Below are 19,132 nucleotides of genomic sequence, written 5' to 3' on the forward strand. Positions count from 1 at the left end.
TTGTGTGTGGGGAGGAGGGCTCAGGCAGGGGCAACTATTTGAATAAAAGTATATTTAACCCTTCATTTTGTTGTTTGCTTACAGCCTTGGACCACAGTATAGCTCTCCACAGGAGTGGTGAAGCCAAGTTGTCTATCCTTCCCAAAATCTCTGGCTTGGAACGGAGCCATGAAAAAAACCAAGAGCCAGAAAAGGACCCCATGTTAGTGCCTTTCCTTCCCAAGAATCCTCCAGCATCTCAGGTGACCTTATCAGGCCAATCCCTGGCTCCGGTCTGCACCTCTGCTCAGGCTCCTACACCAGCACAGAGTCGGTGTCTGACACCTCATATGCAGACCACTGCCACTAACAGAGCAACACCTCTATCCAAAGCGCACACCTCGCAGGGCTTACATCAGTCTCCAGTGCACCTGAAGGTACCACCTTTCAACCCTCAATCTCAGGGCATCTACAATGGAGGGCTGGACCTCAGCATGGTCAGGTAAGTGGTGGGCCTTGAAATGTACCAAATCTTACATACATTATGAATGCATTTGTTATATACATCAGTCTAGATCAGTGTATCGCAAACTGTGTGCTGCGGCACACCAGTGTGCCTCCTGAGATTTCTGGTGTGTCGCGACACACTGTCGGGGAGGAGAGTTGTCCACGCCGGCTGCCTGCCTACAGGACGTACCTCTCATGGCAAGAGGCACGTCCTGTAGGAAGTCAGCCAGCGTGGATGACTCTCCTGGCTGTCGTCTTTCATCTTCTACCTGTACCTCCTGGATTCCTGTAATGGCGGGGTCGTGGCAAGATGGGCCTCCGTGCATGCATGGACGTTGACGCAATGATGTCATGCATGCATGTGATGTCATCGCGTCAACTTCAGGCTGGGGCACTGCATTTAGTGTGCTGCCAGCTGTAAAAGTTTGTGGGACACTGGTCTAGATGAAAGGGTAATATGTTGTCTCTTTAGAGTTGAAAACTCTGAATCTATCTTCTCCCAAATTTGTAGCTTTCCACATAGGATGAGGCCGCTGAGCACCATCTTCCAGTTCCAAGTTAGTTTTCAGAGGCTTGTGATGTATTTCTAAGCACCCCATGTGTGTAGGCTTTCTGCCTGAATTTTAGGCAGTGGCATGCAAATTGCTCTGCGACTTTACAGCTGTTTTTCCCCTACCACCTGAGACTGTTTTATTGGCTGAAGGATGGGTCAGCAGACTTGATGGGATGATCGAGACCTGCATCGTGTTGGACTTTAAGAATAAATGGGACTTTAAAAATAAATGGGATGCCTATAGGGGATCCCTAAGAGAGTCAATCTGAATAAATAGTCACTAGGAAGGGTCAGTAGGGTGGGCAGACTTGATGGGCTATAGCCCTTTTCTGCCGTCATCTTCTATGTTTCTAAGGGGAGCTATATAATAGTTGATTCCTCTCAGGAACCAAAGCAGTTTAATTTGTGTTAAACTGAGCCATTATTTTAGTGCTGATTTTCTACTGGATGACTTCCGAGCAGCATGACTTAAGGTATAGGCAAGGAATACAGTGGAGATTTCATTCTATTTGACAGCAAGATTGGATCTTTCACAACCGAAAGAATGTCAATTGTATTTCTTTATTTAGAGCATTTATGTAGTGCTTTCTAAAAGTATCAAAGTGACATAATGCTATATAACAGCAGTACTATCAATTAAAATTATACATTCTATGTAAAACTCAGAGCCTAACTGACCCTGCACCCTCTTACATTACAATCATTGTAAACAATAGTTTAAAAAAGAAACAAAAAAATCTTCAAGATGTTTAGAAGTGTTTTAAATTTGTTCACTTGAGTCCACTCTACAAATCTCATCTGACAGTTCATTCTGTTTATGGCATGGCAGTGTCTCATGCTCCCTTCCATTCAGACTTTTTCTTTTGGGATGATATTGGAAGTTCTAGTAACAACTGGGATTGGGAATGTAATGTATGTTGAAGTTAATAAGAACATAAGAATAGCCTTACTGGGTCAGACCAATGGTCCATCAAGCCCAGTAGCCCGTTCTCACGGTGGCCTAAACCCAAGGAGTAGCAATATTCCATGCTACCGATACAGGGCATGCAGTGGCTTCCCCCATGTCTTTCTCAATAGCAGACTATGGACATTTCCTCCAGAACTTGTCCAAACCTTTCTTAAAACCAACTACGCTATAAGAACATAAGAATTGCAGCTGCTGGGTTAGACCAGTGATCCATCATGCCCAGCAGTCTGCATCCTCTGTCAACGCGTTCCAGAGCTTAACTATTCTCTGAGTGAAAAAAGATTTTCCTCCTATTGGTTTTTAAAGTATTTCCCTGTAACTTCATCAAGTGTCCCCTAGTCTTGGTAATTTTCGATGGAGTGAAAAATCGATCCACTTTTACCCGTTCTACTCCACTCATGATTTTGTAGACTTCAATAATATCTCCCTCTCAGCCATCTCTTTTCCAAGTTGAAGAGCCCTAACCGGTTTAGTCTTTCCTCATACGAGAGGTTCCATCCCTTTTATCATCTTGGTCGCTCTTCTTTGAACCTTTTCTAGTACCGCTATATCTTTCTTGAGATATGGAGAGCAGAATTGAACGCAGTACTCCAGATGAAGTCGGACCATGGAGCGATACAGGGGCATTATAACATTCTTAGTCTTGTTAACCATCCCTTTTTTTAATAATTCCTAGCATCTTGCTTGCTTATTTGGCTGCCGCCACACAGTGGGCAGAAGGTTTCATTATATTTTCTACTATTACACCCAGATCCTTTTCTTGGGCGCTAATCCCCAAATTGGACCCTAGCATTCGGTAAGTGTGATTGGGGTTATTCTTCCCAATGTGTATCACTTTGCATTTGTCCACATTAAATTTCATCTGCCATTTGGACAACTAGTCTTCCAAATTCCTGAGGTCTGCCTGCAATTTTTCACAATCCGCATGCATTTTATCAACTTTGAATAGTTTAGTGTCATCTGCAAATTTAATCACCTCACTCATTATTCCAATTTATAGATCATTTATAAATAAGTTAAATAGCACTGGTCTGAGTGCAGACCCCCTGCGGCACTTCTCCATTGAGAAAAATGACCATTTAACCCAGGGGTCTCAAAGTCCCTCCTTGAGGGCCGCAATCCTGTCGGGTTTTCAGGATTTCCCCAATGAATATGCATGAGATCTATTTGCATGCACTGCTTTCAATGCATATTCATTGGGGAAATCCTAAAAACCCGACTGGATTGCGGCCCTCAAGGAGGGACTTTTAGATTCCTGATTTAACCCTGATTTAATTCCTGATTTTCTATCCGATAACCAATTACTAATCCACAACTGAACTTTGCCACCTATCTCATGACTCTTCTGAAAATCTAGATATACTACATCAACTGGCTTACCTTTGTTCACATGTTTATTCACATCTTCAAAGAAGTCAAGCAAATTGGTGAAGCAAGATCTCCCTCGGCTGAACCTTTGCTGACTGACTGATTAAATCATGTTTGTCTACATGTTCTACAATTTTATTTTTAATAATTGTTTCCACCATTTTGCCTGGCACTGAAGTCTGCAATTTCCCAGATCTCCCCTGGAACCCTTTTTAAAAATCAGCATAATATTGGCCACCCTCCAATCTTCAGGTGCTACAGACAATTTTAGCGACAGGTTACAGATAACTAATAGCAAGTCAGCAATTTCATGTTTGAGGTCTTTTAGTACCCTGGGATGTATACCATCCGGTTCAGGTGATTTATCACTTTTTAACTTGTCGATTCTTTAAAGGATGTTTTTTTTGACTCTGATAGCCTCTTTCATGTCACCTTTCAACCACGCCAGCTTTCGTTTCCTCCTCTTTCCACCTTGGCTGATACATGGAATACATCTGGTTTGAGCTTCCACGATAGTATTTTTAAATAACACCCATGCCTGGTTTACATCCATGCCTGGTTTACAGTCCTAACTTTTGCAAGTGGTGGAGGTGCAGCGGGTCCTCTGCCGATCACTGGTGGAGGTGCAGGGGGCAGGAGCAAGCTTTCTGAACTTCTGCCCCGCTGCTAACCGGCTGTGCGGATCCATGAATTCAGGGGAGCCAGTAAGGAAGCTGCTCAGTGCCGAGAAGCAGTGCCAAATCGAGCTGCTGCTCGTGCCGCTGAGATGAACAGAGTGGATCCACGCAGCCGGTTAGCAGCGAGGCAGGAGTTCAGAAAGCTTGCTCCTGCTCGCTGCACTTCCACCAGCGATCGGCAGAGATGCTGCACTTTCACCAGATCGGCAGAGGCATGATGATAGAGCAGGGAGGAGGAGGGGGGCAGAGCCTGGCGGCGGTGGCCTTAAAAAATTCTGGGAGGGGGCATTGACCCGAATATAAACCGGGACCCCCATTTTTGGACCAATTTTTTGGCCCCAAAATCTCGGTTTATATTAGAGTATATATGGTATATGTGCCGCTGGAGCTCATCTTCTGCGCTGCTTCTAATATCAGCAACCTCGAAGGAGATGGACAGCTCCCTCTGCACACGCAGCAGTAAGATACAAGAGGAGCAGAGTGTGCCTGGTCTTCAAAACTCTTCTTTATTGGTAGCAATTAAAATATGTGCAAATAGTCTGAAAAAGTCACATAAATATGGTGGATAATAATTTCAAATCATGGACTCGACACGGCCCATGTTTCGGCTATAGGGCCTGCATCAGGAGTCCTGTAACGTATAATAATATAAAAGGCCACATGACATAAATAACACAACATGAAGATGTCACGTTTTAACTGTAAATGAATAATGTAAAATTAAATGAAAAGGGAGTATGCATACCCAAGTAATAAAAACAAACCACTAATGATATCCAAATTCCACTAAAACAATAAGAACAATAAGAAAATATTGTTTGTTTATAATAATATACATAGAAAAAAACCACATTGCTACATAACATAAATATCACAAATTAAGAAAATTAATATAAAACAAAATGGAAGATTAGCATACATACCCAAAAGATAAAACCAACCATAAATTATATCCAAATACTGGTAAGGTAATAAAAATATGCATGAAAATATCATATTGCCAAAAGGAAAAAAGCACTGTTACTCATGGATCAAACCATGTTAAAATTACAAATACAGTGGTACCTCGGAATCCGAACGCCCCAGAACTTGAACGACTTGGAATCCAAACTTTTTTTTTGTAGTAAATTTTGTCTTGGAATCCAAACGCCCTGCACATTGTATATGTGTGTTTGTGCCCCAGAATCCGAACTCTGCTTTGGAATCCAAACGCCCTGCACATTGTATATGTGTGTTTGTGCCCCAGAATCTGAATGCTGCTTTGGAATATTTGTTAATATTTTACCTTAAAATCCAGTGTATTTCCTGTTAAAATTTGAGTTTGTGGGACCCAGGAACGGATTGTATTGGAACTCAAAATGCTTTGGAACTCGAACGGGGTTCTGGAACGGATTAAGTTCCGATTCCAAGGTATCACTGTATAGCAATGTAATAAGATGGACATTGGATACTTTTTTGAAACAATATAATTTGTCAAAAAGTGTCTTTCAACCGAGAACACAGCAGAGAGTAAACTAAATACAGTAAAACCGTGGATTGCAAGTAACTTGGTTTGGAAGTGTTTTGCAAGACAAGCAAAACATTTAAATTTTCACTTGATATACAAGCAAGGTCTTGCAATACATGTACATACAGTATACACACATCACAACTGAGCCGATGGTTCTTCTCTCTCTGACACTGCAGGAGTGTAGAGACTGTTCTATACAAGCAAAGTCTTCAATACGTGTACATATAGTATTTTGTATGAAAGTTTTTGGGTTGTAGAACGAATCATCTGAGTCTCCATTTTTTCCTAAGGGGAAATTCACTTTGATATACGAGTGCTTTGGATTACAAGCATGGTTTCTGAATGAATTATGCTCGTAAACCAAGGTTTTATTGTATAACCCTTGAAATACTTAAGTATCCAACTACCGTATTTTCACCCATATACCACGCACCCGTGTAAAACGCACACACGGGTATAGCGCGTGGGGAACACAAATTTATGTAAAAAAAACTTTATATAGCACGCACACGCGTATACCGCGCATGCTAAAACCTCTTCCCGCCTACTCCGAACCGGCATCCTCCCCACCGCTCGCTTACTCGAGAGATCATTTTTTTTTCATTCGAATCCGGCATTCCCCCTGCGAACTGGCATCCTCCCCCCCCCGCTCGCGTCACCCCCCTCCCCCGCGATCCTACATCCCCCCCAGCACCGCAAAACATCTCTTACCCGATTGGGCACCGGCACCGGCACCAGCACCAATGCACAGGATGTGCTAGTGCCCGAAGATCCTCCCTCGTTGAGTTGGGTTGGGCTGGGCGGTGCGGTGCGAGAGAGATCCTCCTTCTTCCTGCGCCGGGCTGGACTAGGCTTTGAGCATTTGCGCATGCTCAAAGCCTAGTCCAGCCCGGCGCAGGAAGAAGGAGGATCTCTCTCGCACCGCCCAGCCCAGCCCAGCCCAACCCAACCCAACGAGGGAGGATCTTTGGGCACTGGCACATTCTGTGCATTGGTGCCGGTGCCGGTGCCCAATCGGGTAAGAGATGTTTTGCGGTGCTGGGGGGGATGTAGGATCGTGGGGGAGGGGGGGTGAAGCGAGCGGGGGGGAGGATGCTGGTTCGCAGGGGGGATGCCGGATCGGATTGAAAAAAAAAAGTTGTAAAATGCGCTCACACATATAACGCGCACGGTTATGCGCGGTTTGTAAAATCGTGTATAACACACGCGTTATATGCGTGAAAATACGGTAATTCATAAACAGGACAAGTGCAAACTATGCAAAGTAGAAAGCAGAAAAAATGGCAAAAATTAGTGCAAGAGCCATACATAAGCGGATAGCAGAAACATACTTGACTAATTGAAGGTAAAATAAGAAGAGCTGCTGGTATTAAAACAAGCTGAGAGGAGCTGACGGTGTCAGAATGGGCCAAGTAAACCTAGTTATATGAAGGATTCTCTCAAAAGAGGATTACTAATAGAACTGATTGAAAACACAAGATTAGTTAAAACAGGGGTGCCCTGGGCCAAACTGGCTGAAAAAAATATTTCTGGGGCCGCGCAAACACTGCAGCAAGACAAAGGAGGAAGCCGGCAAGACGGTAAACACTCGGAGGCAGCAGAGGAAAACACTGCATCGCTCTCGACTGGGGCCGCACAAAATATCTCGGGCCGCAGGTTGGACACCTCTGAGTTAAAACAAATGTAACAGAGGGGCAAAAACGGATAAAACCAAGATAGTTTAAACAAACACTGAAGCAAGGAGAAAGTGAAAGTAAAAGTGTGGCTCACCAGAATGACAAGCTAAAACTTCACAAAGAGTGACGCTGAAATGTAAAAAACGTGGGGAAGAGGCAGGCTCCATTTTAAAGGGAATGAGAAAACTGCATAAGGTCACTCTACCCATGTTACGTGACCTCCAAGATTTAAAGGAGAAGTGAGATAAAACAGGGTATAAAACATATGTTAAAGAAATTTGAAAAAAGGGGGGTTAAAAGGGGAGTGTATCTACTGGGCTATAAAACCAGGTAATAAAACAAGTGAAAGATAACTGAATATGAAAAAAAGGTAGTAAAAGGGTTAAAAGGGGAATGAAATAAAACAAAACAAAACACTGAGATTAAAAAAGCAGAAAACAATAGAAGAGATGCATAGAAGAGATCAATGCCTTATCTTTCCAGATTTTAAATCCACAAACTACTCATGAGAAAGGTCACCAACTTGACATCGCTGCCTTCATGACCCATCAACCATCTATACCAGAAATTCAAATCTAATGGAACTTGATCCCCATCCCTCTGGTCAGACACATATACCTTCAACATCAATTGGACCAAAAACAAAGCCATACCAAAATCCAAAAGAGTAACTTACACCTCACGCAAATACATCGAGCCCACCAAATTCTGGACAAAACAGATGAAACAGTTCAGGAATGCAACCCCAAGGACTTCATCTCACAGTGGAGCAAATTGAGCACTAACACCCTTGATGAACTAACCCCATTGCAACCAAAACTAGAACCAGCAGACAATCAGACCAATGGTTTGACAACGAATTACTCCAACTCAAAAGACAATGCAGACAACTAGAAAGAAAATGAAGAAAAACTAACCTTGAGCATACGAAAACCGCCTGGAAAAAAATTAACAAACAATACAAACTACAATTAAAGGATAAGAAAAAAGTACACTACACCAACCTAATAGGCACAGAAACCCAAAACACCAAAAAATTATTCCAAATATTAAAAGATCTGATAGACATCAAACCCTACCTGACCACTAACAACATCCCCCCTCCCCCCTCAGCAACCCTCTTAGCAGAACACTTCAAGAATAAAATTACAAATGCCAGAGCTACCCTCAATGGTACCCCAACCCACCTAATTGAATTCACAATGCATCCCACAGAAAATGAATCAACTGCAGCAGACAGAACATGGTCCCACTTCCCCAATATACAATGGTCCGATCTCAATAAACTCTTCAGAAAATACAGCCATGCATCCTGTGACCTCAACCAATACCCACCATATCTCCTAACAACCTCTAGCACAAAATTCTGTGCTTTACTCCTACAATGGATACAAACCACACTCACAGACGGCCTTTTTCCAACTGACGAAATCATCATCACTCCGATCCTAAAAGACCCAAAGGGACCAACAGATCAACCATCCAACTACAGACCCATTGCCTCAATACGACTATATGTCAAACTAAGAAGGACTAGTAGCCAAACTCCTCACTAACTATCTAGAAGACCACAACATTCTCCACCCTACACTGTCTGTCTTCAGAACCAACTTTAGCACAGAGACATTACTAGGCTCCCTTATGGACACAGCTAGACAACACCTCAGCACAGGAAAAAAAAATGCTTCTCATACAACTGGACCTGACCGCAGCATTCGACCTGGTAGATCATAGCATCCTACTGCAAATTTTGGACTCAATACGTATCTCAGATAAAGTATACTCATGGTTTGAAGGTTTTCTAAAATCCAGAATATACAGAGTAAAATCAGATAAAGAAAAATCAGACCCTTGGTCCAACCCCTGCGGCGTACCCCAAGGATCCCTACTATCCTCCACCCTCTTCCATCTCTATATAGCCTCACTCATCGCCGCCGTTGCCGCTGAATTCTCCCTTTTTCCCGACGCTGCCTGCCTCTTGGGTCCTGGGTGTAGAACTGGGAGCATTTCTGAAAATGCTACCCTGGAGGATCTAGATTTCAGCTTTCTACCTAAATTTGGCTTCCAAAACCTCCCTCTCACATTTTCCTATGTCATTGGTACCTATGTGTACCAAGACAGCTGGCTTCTCCCCAGCACTATCCAAAATCTATCTGTGTGATGCATGAGGTCTGCCACCTTCACACCAGGCAGGCAAGTGACCAGGTAATCCTCACGCCCACTAGCTACCCAGCTATCTACATGCCTAATGATCGAATCACCAGCTACAACAGCTGTCCTAACCCTTCCCTCCTGGGCAGAAGCATTTGGAGACATATTCTCGGTGCGAGAGGATATTGCATAGGTCCCAGCTACAGAATTATTTCTTACTTCACCAGGGTGATGCTCTCCTTCTAGAAGACCCATCCAGTCCATCTCGAGAAAACCCCACTCTTATCCCTTGGAGCAAACTCCAAATTAAATTGAATCGAGGTAAACCAGGAATATTTCCGATCCCCCAACAGGTGGCCCTGAGTTGCTCGCCACACTCTCAAAGTAGTAGTAACCACCACTAGACCACTCACTAGTTACTACTACCCCTGTCCGGCAACCAGGGCAAATGCATAAGGGGGGTCCCAGGAACCCCCTCCTGCTCAATGGTTACCCACAGTTTACACTCCTGAGCTTGCCATTCAAGCACTGCCATAAGTTGCGTTGCTTGGTAGTACTTCTGCAAAGAAGGCACCGTCAGTTCTCCCCCCCGCCCCTTATTCAAACAAAGAACTCTTCATGCCAACTCTATGCTGCTTGCGCCCCTATATAAATGATATAATAAGCCATTGTTGTGCCTCTAGAAGCTTCCAGCTCACTCAAATAGGGAGAACCTGAAACAAAAATAGAAATTTGGGGAGAAACATCATTTTAATAACTTCCACGTGCCCCATTCAAGAAAAACAAAGCCACTCTCATCTGTCTAAGTCTCACCTAACCTGCTGAAACAGCGGAACATAGTCCAAAATGGTGCAATCCATATAGACCCCTAAATAATGCATAGAGTTCTGAACCCACCTAAAGGGAATGCTTGTCGCAATACCCACTCACTGTCTTCCAGCAACACCAAGGGTTAGCTTAGACTTAGACATGTTAACAAGAAACCCGGAAACAACGCTATATGCTGCAAGTTCCCTCAAAACCTGCGGCAGAGAGGATCTCGGTGAAGTCAGTGTAAACAACAAATCATCTGCAAACAAGCTCAATTTGTAGCTCCGATCTCCCACCTTAATACCCGAAATACCCTCATTAGCTCATATATGTTGAGCCAGTGGCTCAATAACCGATGCAAAGAGTACTGGGGAAAGAGGGCAGCTTGCCTAGTTCCCCTTGATAGTGAGAGAGGCTCAGAGTAGAGACTGTTCACTTTGACACAACCCAACGGATCATTATAGAGCACCCGAATCCGACCCAAACCCAAAGTGCTCAAGTACCAGGAGACAGGATCAAATGCCTTTTCAGCATCAATCGAGAGAAATAATGCTTCTTCACCAATGCGCAAGGCCCGTTCCCTCAAGTTCAACAGCCGTCGAATAGTATCTCTCACCTGGCGACCCGCCACAAAACCTGATTGATTCGGATGTACCAGGCGGGGAACCTAGAACATGAATCAGTCAACCAGTATCCGGGCAAAAATCTTCGTATCCACCCCTAGCATAGATATAGATCAATAGGAAGCGCAGAGCTGGGGGATCCTTCCCCTCCTTCAGCAGCACCGTAGTGCCCGCCAACCTCATAAAATGTGGCAGGCAGCTATGTAAATCAAGTGTATTAAGGCAGTTCAACAAGAGGGGGAGAAGGAGCTCCTGATACTGCTTGTAGAATCTAATTCAGGCAATTTACCTATCTTCATCCCTCACAAGGCTTCCGGGCCTCTATAAGTGTAAGGGGTCTATCTAATCTGCCTATATCTCTCTCATCAATACATCCCAGAGGGAGTGATTCCAAATAGTTAGTTATTAGTTGTGGGGAAGCTTCCTCTTCTGCCGAATATAATTGTTTGTTTTTTTTCCAATATATTTTTTATTCTTTTTTATATAAAATTCTTACAACAAGTGATATACATGTATTACATTCATTTATATTAAAACACTTGAAATTTTTAAATTGTTCTATCATTGTAATTTAACCCCTCCCCTCAGACAGAGTTTTATTTATAATTACTAGTATAATAATTTCCCCTCCCTACCCTTTTATATGTTTTCTATATGTGCTATGATATCTGATCATTTGAAAAATTTGTCAATGGTCCCCATATTTTATTAAATTTTTTAATATATCCTTGTTGTATTGCCAGTACTTTTTCCATTTTATATATATGACATGTCGAATTCCACCAGAACATGTAATTTAATTTAGTGTAATCTTTCCAATTCTGAGTAATTTGTTGAATGGCGACCCCTGTTAAAATTAATAAAAGTTTGTTATTATTAGCTGATATTGGATTTTGTGTTCTCATTGCTGTTCCAAATAATATTGTATCATATGATAGTCCTACGTGATTATCTAATAGTTTATTAATTTGGGGCCATATTAATTTCCAAAAAGAATTAATGCAGGGACAAAAGAATAATAAATGGTCCAATGTCCCCACTTCTATCTTACAATGCCAGCATCTATTAGATCTATTACTATCTAATTTCTGTAATTTCGTAGGGGTCCATAAAACTCTATGTAATAAGAACAACCATGTTTGACTCATAGATGCTGATCTTGTAGTATGTAATCTCCAAGACCAAAATTTTTGCCATTGAGATGCAGAAATTGTCTGTCCTATCTCAATACTCCAAATGTCCCTAAGTCCTGTCCTTTTTTCTTTGTTTAAAAATTCATATATAATCTTGTACCATTTTGCGGCTTGGTGTCCTAGAAAATCTGCTTGAAAACAAAGGATTGGTAAGCTATATTGATTGTCCAGATTCTTCCATTCAGGGAACCCTTCCTGAATAGCCTGCTTCAATTGCATCCATTTAAAATATTGTGTTTTGTCTAATCCAAATTTTTGTTGCAATTGTGAAAAACTAAGCAGTGATCCATTTGCTATTACATCTTTTAAAGTACGTATACCTACTTTTATCCATTGTTTCCATACTATTTTAAATCCACCAATTTTGATCCTGGAGTTTACCCAAATAGATTGATTTAAAGATTTAGTCACTGGATCTGATGTTAAATTATTTATATATCTTAGTGTTTTCCATGTGTCAATTAGAATTCTGTTGTCTTTATATCTCCTAGGCATTGTTATACTAATAATATGTTCTGGAAGTAAAGGGAACATGAGGCGCCATTCTAAATATAACCAATCGGGTACATTTTCCATGAGATCTGGGAGGATCCAATACATTCCCTGTCTTAAAATATAGGCTTGATGGTACCTATAGAAATTTGGAAAATTTACCCCTCCCTCCTTGATTGTTTTTTGTAATGATACTAAAGCGATTCTGGGTCTTTTCCCAAACCAAACAAATTTTGTAAGCACACTGTTTAACTTTTTATAAAATGACCCCTGAAAAAATATTGGAATCATACTCATTTGATAACAAACCACAGGTAAAATCATCATTTTAATTGTTTGAACTCTTCCCCACCAAGAAAGATGTAAAGGATTCCATTGCTCGCACATTTCTGTTATTTTCTTTAATAAAAGTTTTTCATTCTCTTTAACTGTATCATCAATTGTATTTTTTATAATAATACCTAAATATTTTAGTCCTTCCTCTTTCCATTTAAATGAATATGAATCAAATAATCCTTTGGTGCAATGGATATTAATTGGAAGAACTTCAGATTTTTCCCAATTGATTTTATATCCAGAAAATTTTCCAAACTTTTCTATTAAATTAAGTAAATGTGGAATGGTGTCTTCTGGTTCTCTTAAATATAATAATATATCATCTGCATATGCAGATAATTTAAATTCCCAATTAGAAAATGTGATTCCCTTTATTCCTTTAGTTTGATTTATTGCAATTAATAAGGGTTCTAGAACAATATCAAAATGTAAGGGAGATAAAGGACAACCTTGTCTAACTCCCCTTAGCAAGTTAAATTTATCAGATAAGTTATTGTTTATATTTAATCTTGCTCCAGGGGAGCTATATAATGTTTGAATCATTTTAATAAAACCAGGTCCTACACCGAACCATTCTAAAGTTTGATACATAAATTTCCATTCCACTCTATCAAATGCTTTTTCTGCATCTAATGATATCAAAAAAGCTGGATCATTTAAATTTTTTGCTAAATTTAAAGAGTGAAATGCTAATCTGGTGTTATGTGAAGAATGTCTTTTAGCAACAAATCCTGTTTGATGTACGTCAATGATAAAGGGAAGAGCTTTAGCTAATCTTATAGCTAACACTTTAGCAATTAATTTAGCATCTACATTCATCAAAGATATAGGCCTATAATTTGTTATCAATGTCGGATCCCTGTTTGGTTTTGGCAAGACAATTATAACAGAATCAGCCATAGTTCCTGATATATTTCCATTAGTTATTTGATATTGATATAAATTTAATAGATAAGGTAGTAAAATATTTTGAAATGTTTTATAATATTCAACAGTATATCCATCTCCACCTGGAGCGGATCCAACTCTAAGAGCTTTCAATGCTGTTTCTATTTCTTTTAAAGATATATGTTCTTCTAAACTTCCTTTTATATGATCAGGAATATTTGGTCCAATAAATGATTTTAAAAATTCTATACCATCATTTTCTTTCTTTTCATAAGTATCAGAAGTATATAAATCCTTATAAAAATCAAGAAATTGTTTTATTATATCTTCAATGCTAGTGTGTGTATTGCCTTGTTTATCCTTTATTGCTATAATCTTAGATTTTCTCTTTTTTGCTTTAATGAAATTTGCTAATAATTTTCCAGCTTTATTTGAATTTCCATAATACTGTACTTGTCGACTGAATATATCTTTTCTTATAATTTGAGAAGAAATCTCATTATATTTAACTTTTGTTTTTAATAATTTCTGTAATGTATCATGTTCCCATTTGGTAATTAATTTTTGTTCTAATATTTTAATTTCATTTTCCAATTCTATAAATTGTTTTTTAAGTTGTTTTTTCATATATGCAGAATATGATATAATATTTCCTCTCATTGTTGCTTTATAAGCATCCCATAAAATTTCAATATTTATGTTTTCTGTATTATTAATTTGAAAAAATTCATGTATTTTTATTTTAATGTCTTCTATAAATTTCATATCTGCAAGTAGAGCATTATCAAATCTCCAAATTGGTTTAAAGTAAGCTGATATATCATTTTGTATATCAATCCACACACCAGCATGATCTGAGATAATAATAGGATCAATAATTGCTTTTATTACTTTTTGTGCTATATTATTAGAAACAAATATATAATCAATTCTTGAAAATGATTTATGGACCTGAGAACAAAAGGAATATTCCCTATCATTAAAATGAAGGATACGCCATATATCAATTAAATTACAAGATTGTATTAAATTGTCTAATCCTAAAGATTTCATAATTTTACTTGGTTTTTTGTCCAAAATAGGATCCATTACAGCATTGAAATCTCCTGCTACTATTAAATTAGAAGTAGCCAGTGGTAGTAATATCTGTTGAATATTTTTGAAAAACTCCAGTTGATTTGAATTAGGAGCATATAAATTGAATAAATCCAGGGTTGTATTTCTCAGATCCATTTTAATATGTACCCATCTTCCTAATGGATCAAATTTTATTAACTTGAAATCTGCTATACATTTCTTATTTATAAGAATAGCAACTCCCGCTTTTTTCCCTAAAGCAGGAGCAAAAAAACATTTGGAAACCCAACCCCCAGTTAGTTTATTAGATTCAGACCCTGTAAGATGTGTCTCTTGCAGGAAATAAATATCCGCATTTTGCTTTTGGAGAAAGCTTAATATTTTTTTTTCTTTTAATTGGGTGATTTAGACCATTGACATTAAGGGAAAAAATTTTAATTGCCATTTAATATATTAAGTAAATTTTTAATTGGAGTTTTAATAATAAATTTTTGATCAGACATCTGCACATATTTAACATAAATTTCATTATTTTCCCCTATTTTCCTTTTCCAATCCCCCTCCCCACCCGCCCTTTTAATTAAAAATTGTGTATACTTGGAAACACGCATCATAGATCGATAATAAAACACTCCATAAAGACCTGTTCTTATTGTAAATATCAATTAAATCATTAAATATTTAAGATAAAATTAGATATATAACATTAAATATATATTGTTATAGTGATGATACATTATAAGTCAAATATATTATTATTATGAAAGATATAATCCTAAGATTCTATATTCAATAAACTTTGAATATATCTATATGAAAGACTATTAATTTCATTTTATTGTATTTCTATTTACCATTTTGTTTATAAGCTATTCAGCATTACCTATATTTCGTTATATATACTATTATCATTAAATAAGTATGATGGGAACATAATGACATGTGTTCGATGAATTCATGAACTAAGAGGTCCCCCCCTATGGAAGAAATCACCACAGAAGCACACACCAATCTCATATATCAGCATTCTTTTAGGATATATGATATATGTCTAAAGGAGAGGAGGATTCTTGTAGCGAATATGTTTTAGTCCAACTTAGTTTTTAAAGTAGGAGTCTGTTCTAATCTTCCGTTTCCTCTTCTTTCTTCTTTTCTTCATTTCTCAATATATTCCAAAGACACCCAGATCTGGGATTTAATCCATTGTATATATATTTTTTTTTTTTTGAAAAGTAAGCATAGTTCAATTATATGATGTAGCGATGTCATTTGGTTGTAGTTCCATTAGTTTTAATATTATAATGGTATTTCCGGTAAATATGTTATATCCTTTGTTTCTTTCGTTTTGTCTTTCAGGGATGTGAGTCTCTTGAATTCAATGTTATTTTTAACATTATTCTTATCCTCTTCTTCCGGAAAAATTTTCTTCTATTCCTCTCAATTTACTTAGTATGTGCCTCCATAGTAATTCCCCACAAGGAGAAAACCTGAGTCCGCCAAACATCTTATTCAATCATAATAATTATTAATATCATATTCATCACCTTCCCATCACATCCATTCCAAATCTAATAACATTCTTTTTCAGGCAATATAATTATAATAAAATAAATTCTTCCACTTTAAAATTAAAATCGTTCCGATTTTTTTTTTTTTAATCCATTTAAGGAAATGTCTTATCTAAAATTATTATCAATTCACATATATATTTGGAACCTTTCACTACTATTGTATTTTCAAATTATATTATATCTTTAACTTCATATATTTAACCTCCCTTAATATGTTTAACTCTTTCTCTTTGGAATATTGATTTCATTCAATTCCATTCAAGAGTATCGTTAATAGAATGTATTAGTTGATTGATAAACATTCTATTTCGTTATTTTTCAAATCTTTGCTATTTTTCATTGTAAACTAAATATATATTTTTAAAAATACATTTCATTTATCTAAATTTATTTATAAATGAAAGATATTTCTTTAAAATTATGAAGACATTGGAATATCTTAATTTTTAATAAAATTCTCCAATTTCTCTGCATCATCGAAAGTTAAAGTTTTATTGCCAATAGTCACTTTCATGTTAGCAGGATAAACTAGACCATATTGTGCTCCTAATTCTCTTAATTTTGGTCTTAAATCAAGCATCTTCTTTCTTTTTATAGCTGTATTTTTAGCGAAATCCGGTACAAAATGAATATATGCGTCTTGATATTTTAAACCTTTGTTTTTCTTTGCCAGTTGTAATACTTCCATGACCTGTTGGTGCCGCAGTAGTTTAAAAATAAATGGTCTTGGACCGTGTTGATTTACTGCCTTTTTAAACGGCACTCTATGTGCTCTTTCAACCTCTATAGTGAACTTTGTTTGTAACGGAAGTAACTTGGGTAATAAAGTTTCAATGAATGTAACCGGATTTCCCTTTTCTGCTCCTTCCGGCAAGTCAATCAGACGTATATTACTTCTTCTTTCGCGATTCGAAAAATCTTCAAGCTCTTTAGTGAGTATTTCAATTTTTCCTCTGTCCGTTTGGTTATATCTTACTTCTTCCTCTACTGCTAACATTCTTTCTTCTAAGTTGTTTGATTTAATTTCTAGCAAATCCATCTTCTTATTTAGTGTAGAGACATCTTCCGTTAAATCTGTAACTTTTTTAGTAATGATTGAGAGCATTTCTTTAATTTCTTTTAGTTCTTTCATAACCTCTATATCTGGTATTTTTAAACCGCTTTCTTGTTCAGGTTTTGCTCTCTTATTGCTACCTGAAACCGCAAAGTCATTTTTATTCTGTTTCCCAGTTGCCATCTTTTTTTCTTCTTTATTACTCATTAGATAAGTTATATTCTTATTTTCTTCAATTTCTTACGAGTTATTAATACTTTCAAGGTCTTTTTTTACGGAGCTCTCCTATTATCCGACCGTCCTCATGCGCGTCCAAGCCACGCCCCTGCCGAATATAATTGCATATAAAACCGATTATAACAATTGCGAATTTCCTTTCCCCTGCGCACCACCACACCCGCAGAGCTCCTCATGCAAAATATGGTCCTCTGGGCCTGCTGCAACTTTAACTTATGGACAACCAATCTACTCGCCTTGTTGTTATACTCAAAATGCTGCTGTTTCAAAAGTTGTAGTCGAAACTGAATTTTAGCTAAATCTAGGTCACACACAGCTTGAAGATGCTGCCGTAACTGCGCATCCCATGGCTGCCTTTTATGAGCACTCTCTAGTCTGGTGATCAGATGTACTAACCAAGCCTCCTCCTGCTACTCACACTTATGATAGGCAGTCATGGAAATGAGATGTTCCCGAAGGGTCGCTTTAAGTCCCTCCCATACCGCACTTGGTGACGCCTCCCCACCTACATTGAAATGCTGATGCTCTTCAATCAGCGACCAAATCCTAAGGGCAAGAGTTGGATCATCCAGCAGGCTATCATTGAGCTGCCAGAATTTCTGCCCAGTGTCTTCTGATGGACTGCCCAACTGCAACCACACCGAGGCATGATCTGACCACATGATTGGTTCAATTGTGTCATTAGAGATACTATGTAATAAATCTTTATCAACCCATAAGTAGTTTATTCTTGAGTAGAACTGATGGGGTGGGTGAGTAGTAGGTATAATCCTGATCACGCGGGTGCAACCATTGCCACCCATCTTCCACCAAAAGCATGGTACAAAAATCTCGAAACCACTTCCTGTCCCGGGCACTATATCGAGGGCTCCCCTTGTGTTATCCAAACATGGGTGTACTGTCAAGTTGAAATCCCCGCCAACGATAAGAGAGCCCTCTTTAAAGAGCAATATCTTAGGCAGTAGGTTTCGAAGAAATTCACCCTTTCCCTCATTTGGTGCATATACATAAGAGTAAATAATTACCATTTAATGTGTTGGAAAGGCCCTAATATATTTTCCTGTACCACACAGAAACTGAATACCTTTTACATTTGTCTGAGCCGGGTTTGAAAGCCAGCTCCATTAAGGTACACTTGGTGTATATCAGCATTAAACTTATCTCTGCGTTTGGTTCATGCAGGGCTTTCTTTTATTGAAGCCTCTCTTCAAGCTATCTGCAGTGTTATAGCACCTCAACATTGTATTAACCCAAGTGATGATGGCTTCTTTTGAGCCACTAGACATCTGTAATTAGAGTACTTGATCTGGAAATTCTTGTTGGGGGCAATACTTCTGTGCACAAAGTGAAATCCAGGCTCTAGAAAATGATGAGCCTTTTACCAAGCTTTACTACAGAATGGTTCTGCACATTGTCCAAATTTCCTTCCTAAAGTAATGTCTGATTTCAGTCTTAATCAGTTA

At 38.6% G+C, this 19,132-nt stretch overlaps 1 protein-coding gene across 3 annotated transcripts in view; it reads left to right on the top strand.

Annotated features, from left to right (window-relative positions):
* Window positions 1–19,132, top strand: part of FBRS (fibrosin) — a 391,643-nt gene that overhangs the window by 136,976 nt on the left and 235,535 nt on the right. For all 3 annotated transcript variants that reach the window (XM_033944951.1, XM_033944952.1, XM_033944950.1), the window contains one exon: window positions 85–481. In XM_033944951.1, coding sequence (XP_033800842.1) covers window positions 85–481 — 397 coding nt within the window. The remainder of the gene's footprint in view (window positions 1–84; window positions 482–19,132) is intronic.

This window comes from Geotrypetes seraphini, chromosome 5 (assembly GCF_902459505.1).
Source record: "Geotrypetes seraphini chromosome 5, aGeoSer1.1, whole genome shotgun sequence".
NCBI classification, from domain to species: Eukaryota; Metazoa; Chordata; class Amphibia; order Gymnophiona; family Dermophiidae; genus Geotrypetes; species Geotrypetes seraphini.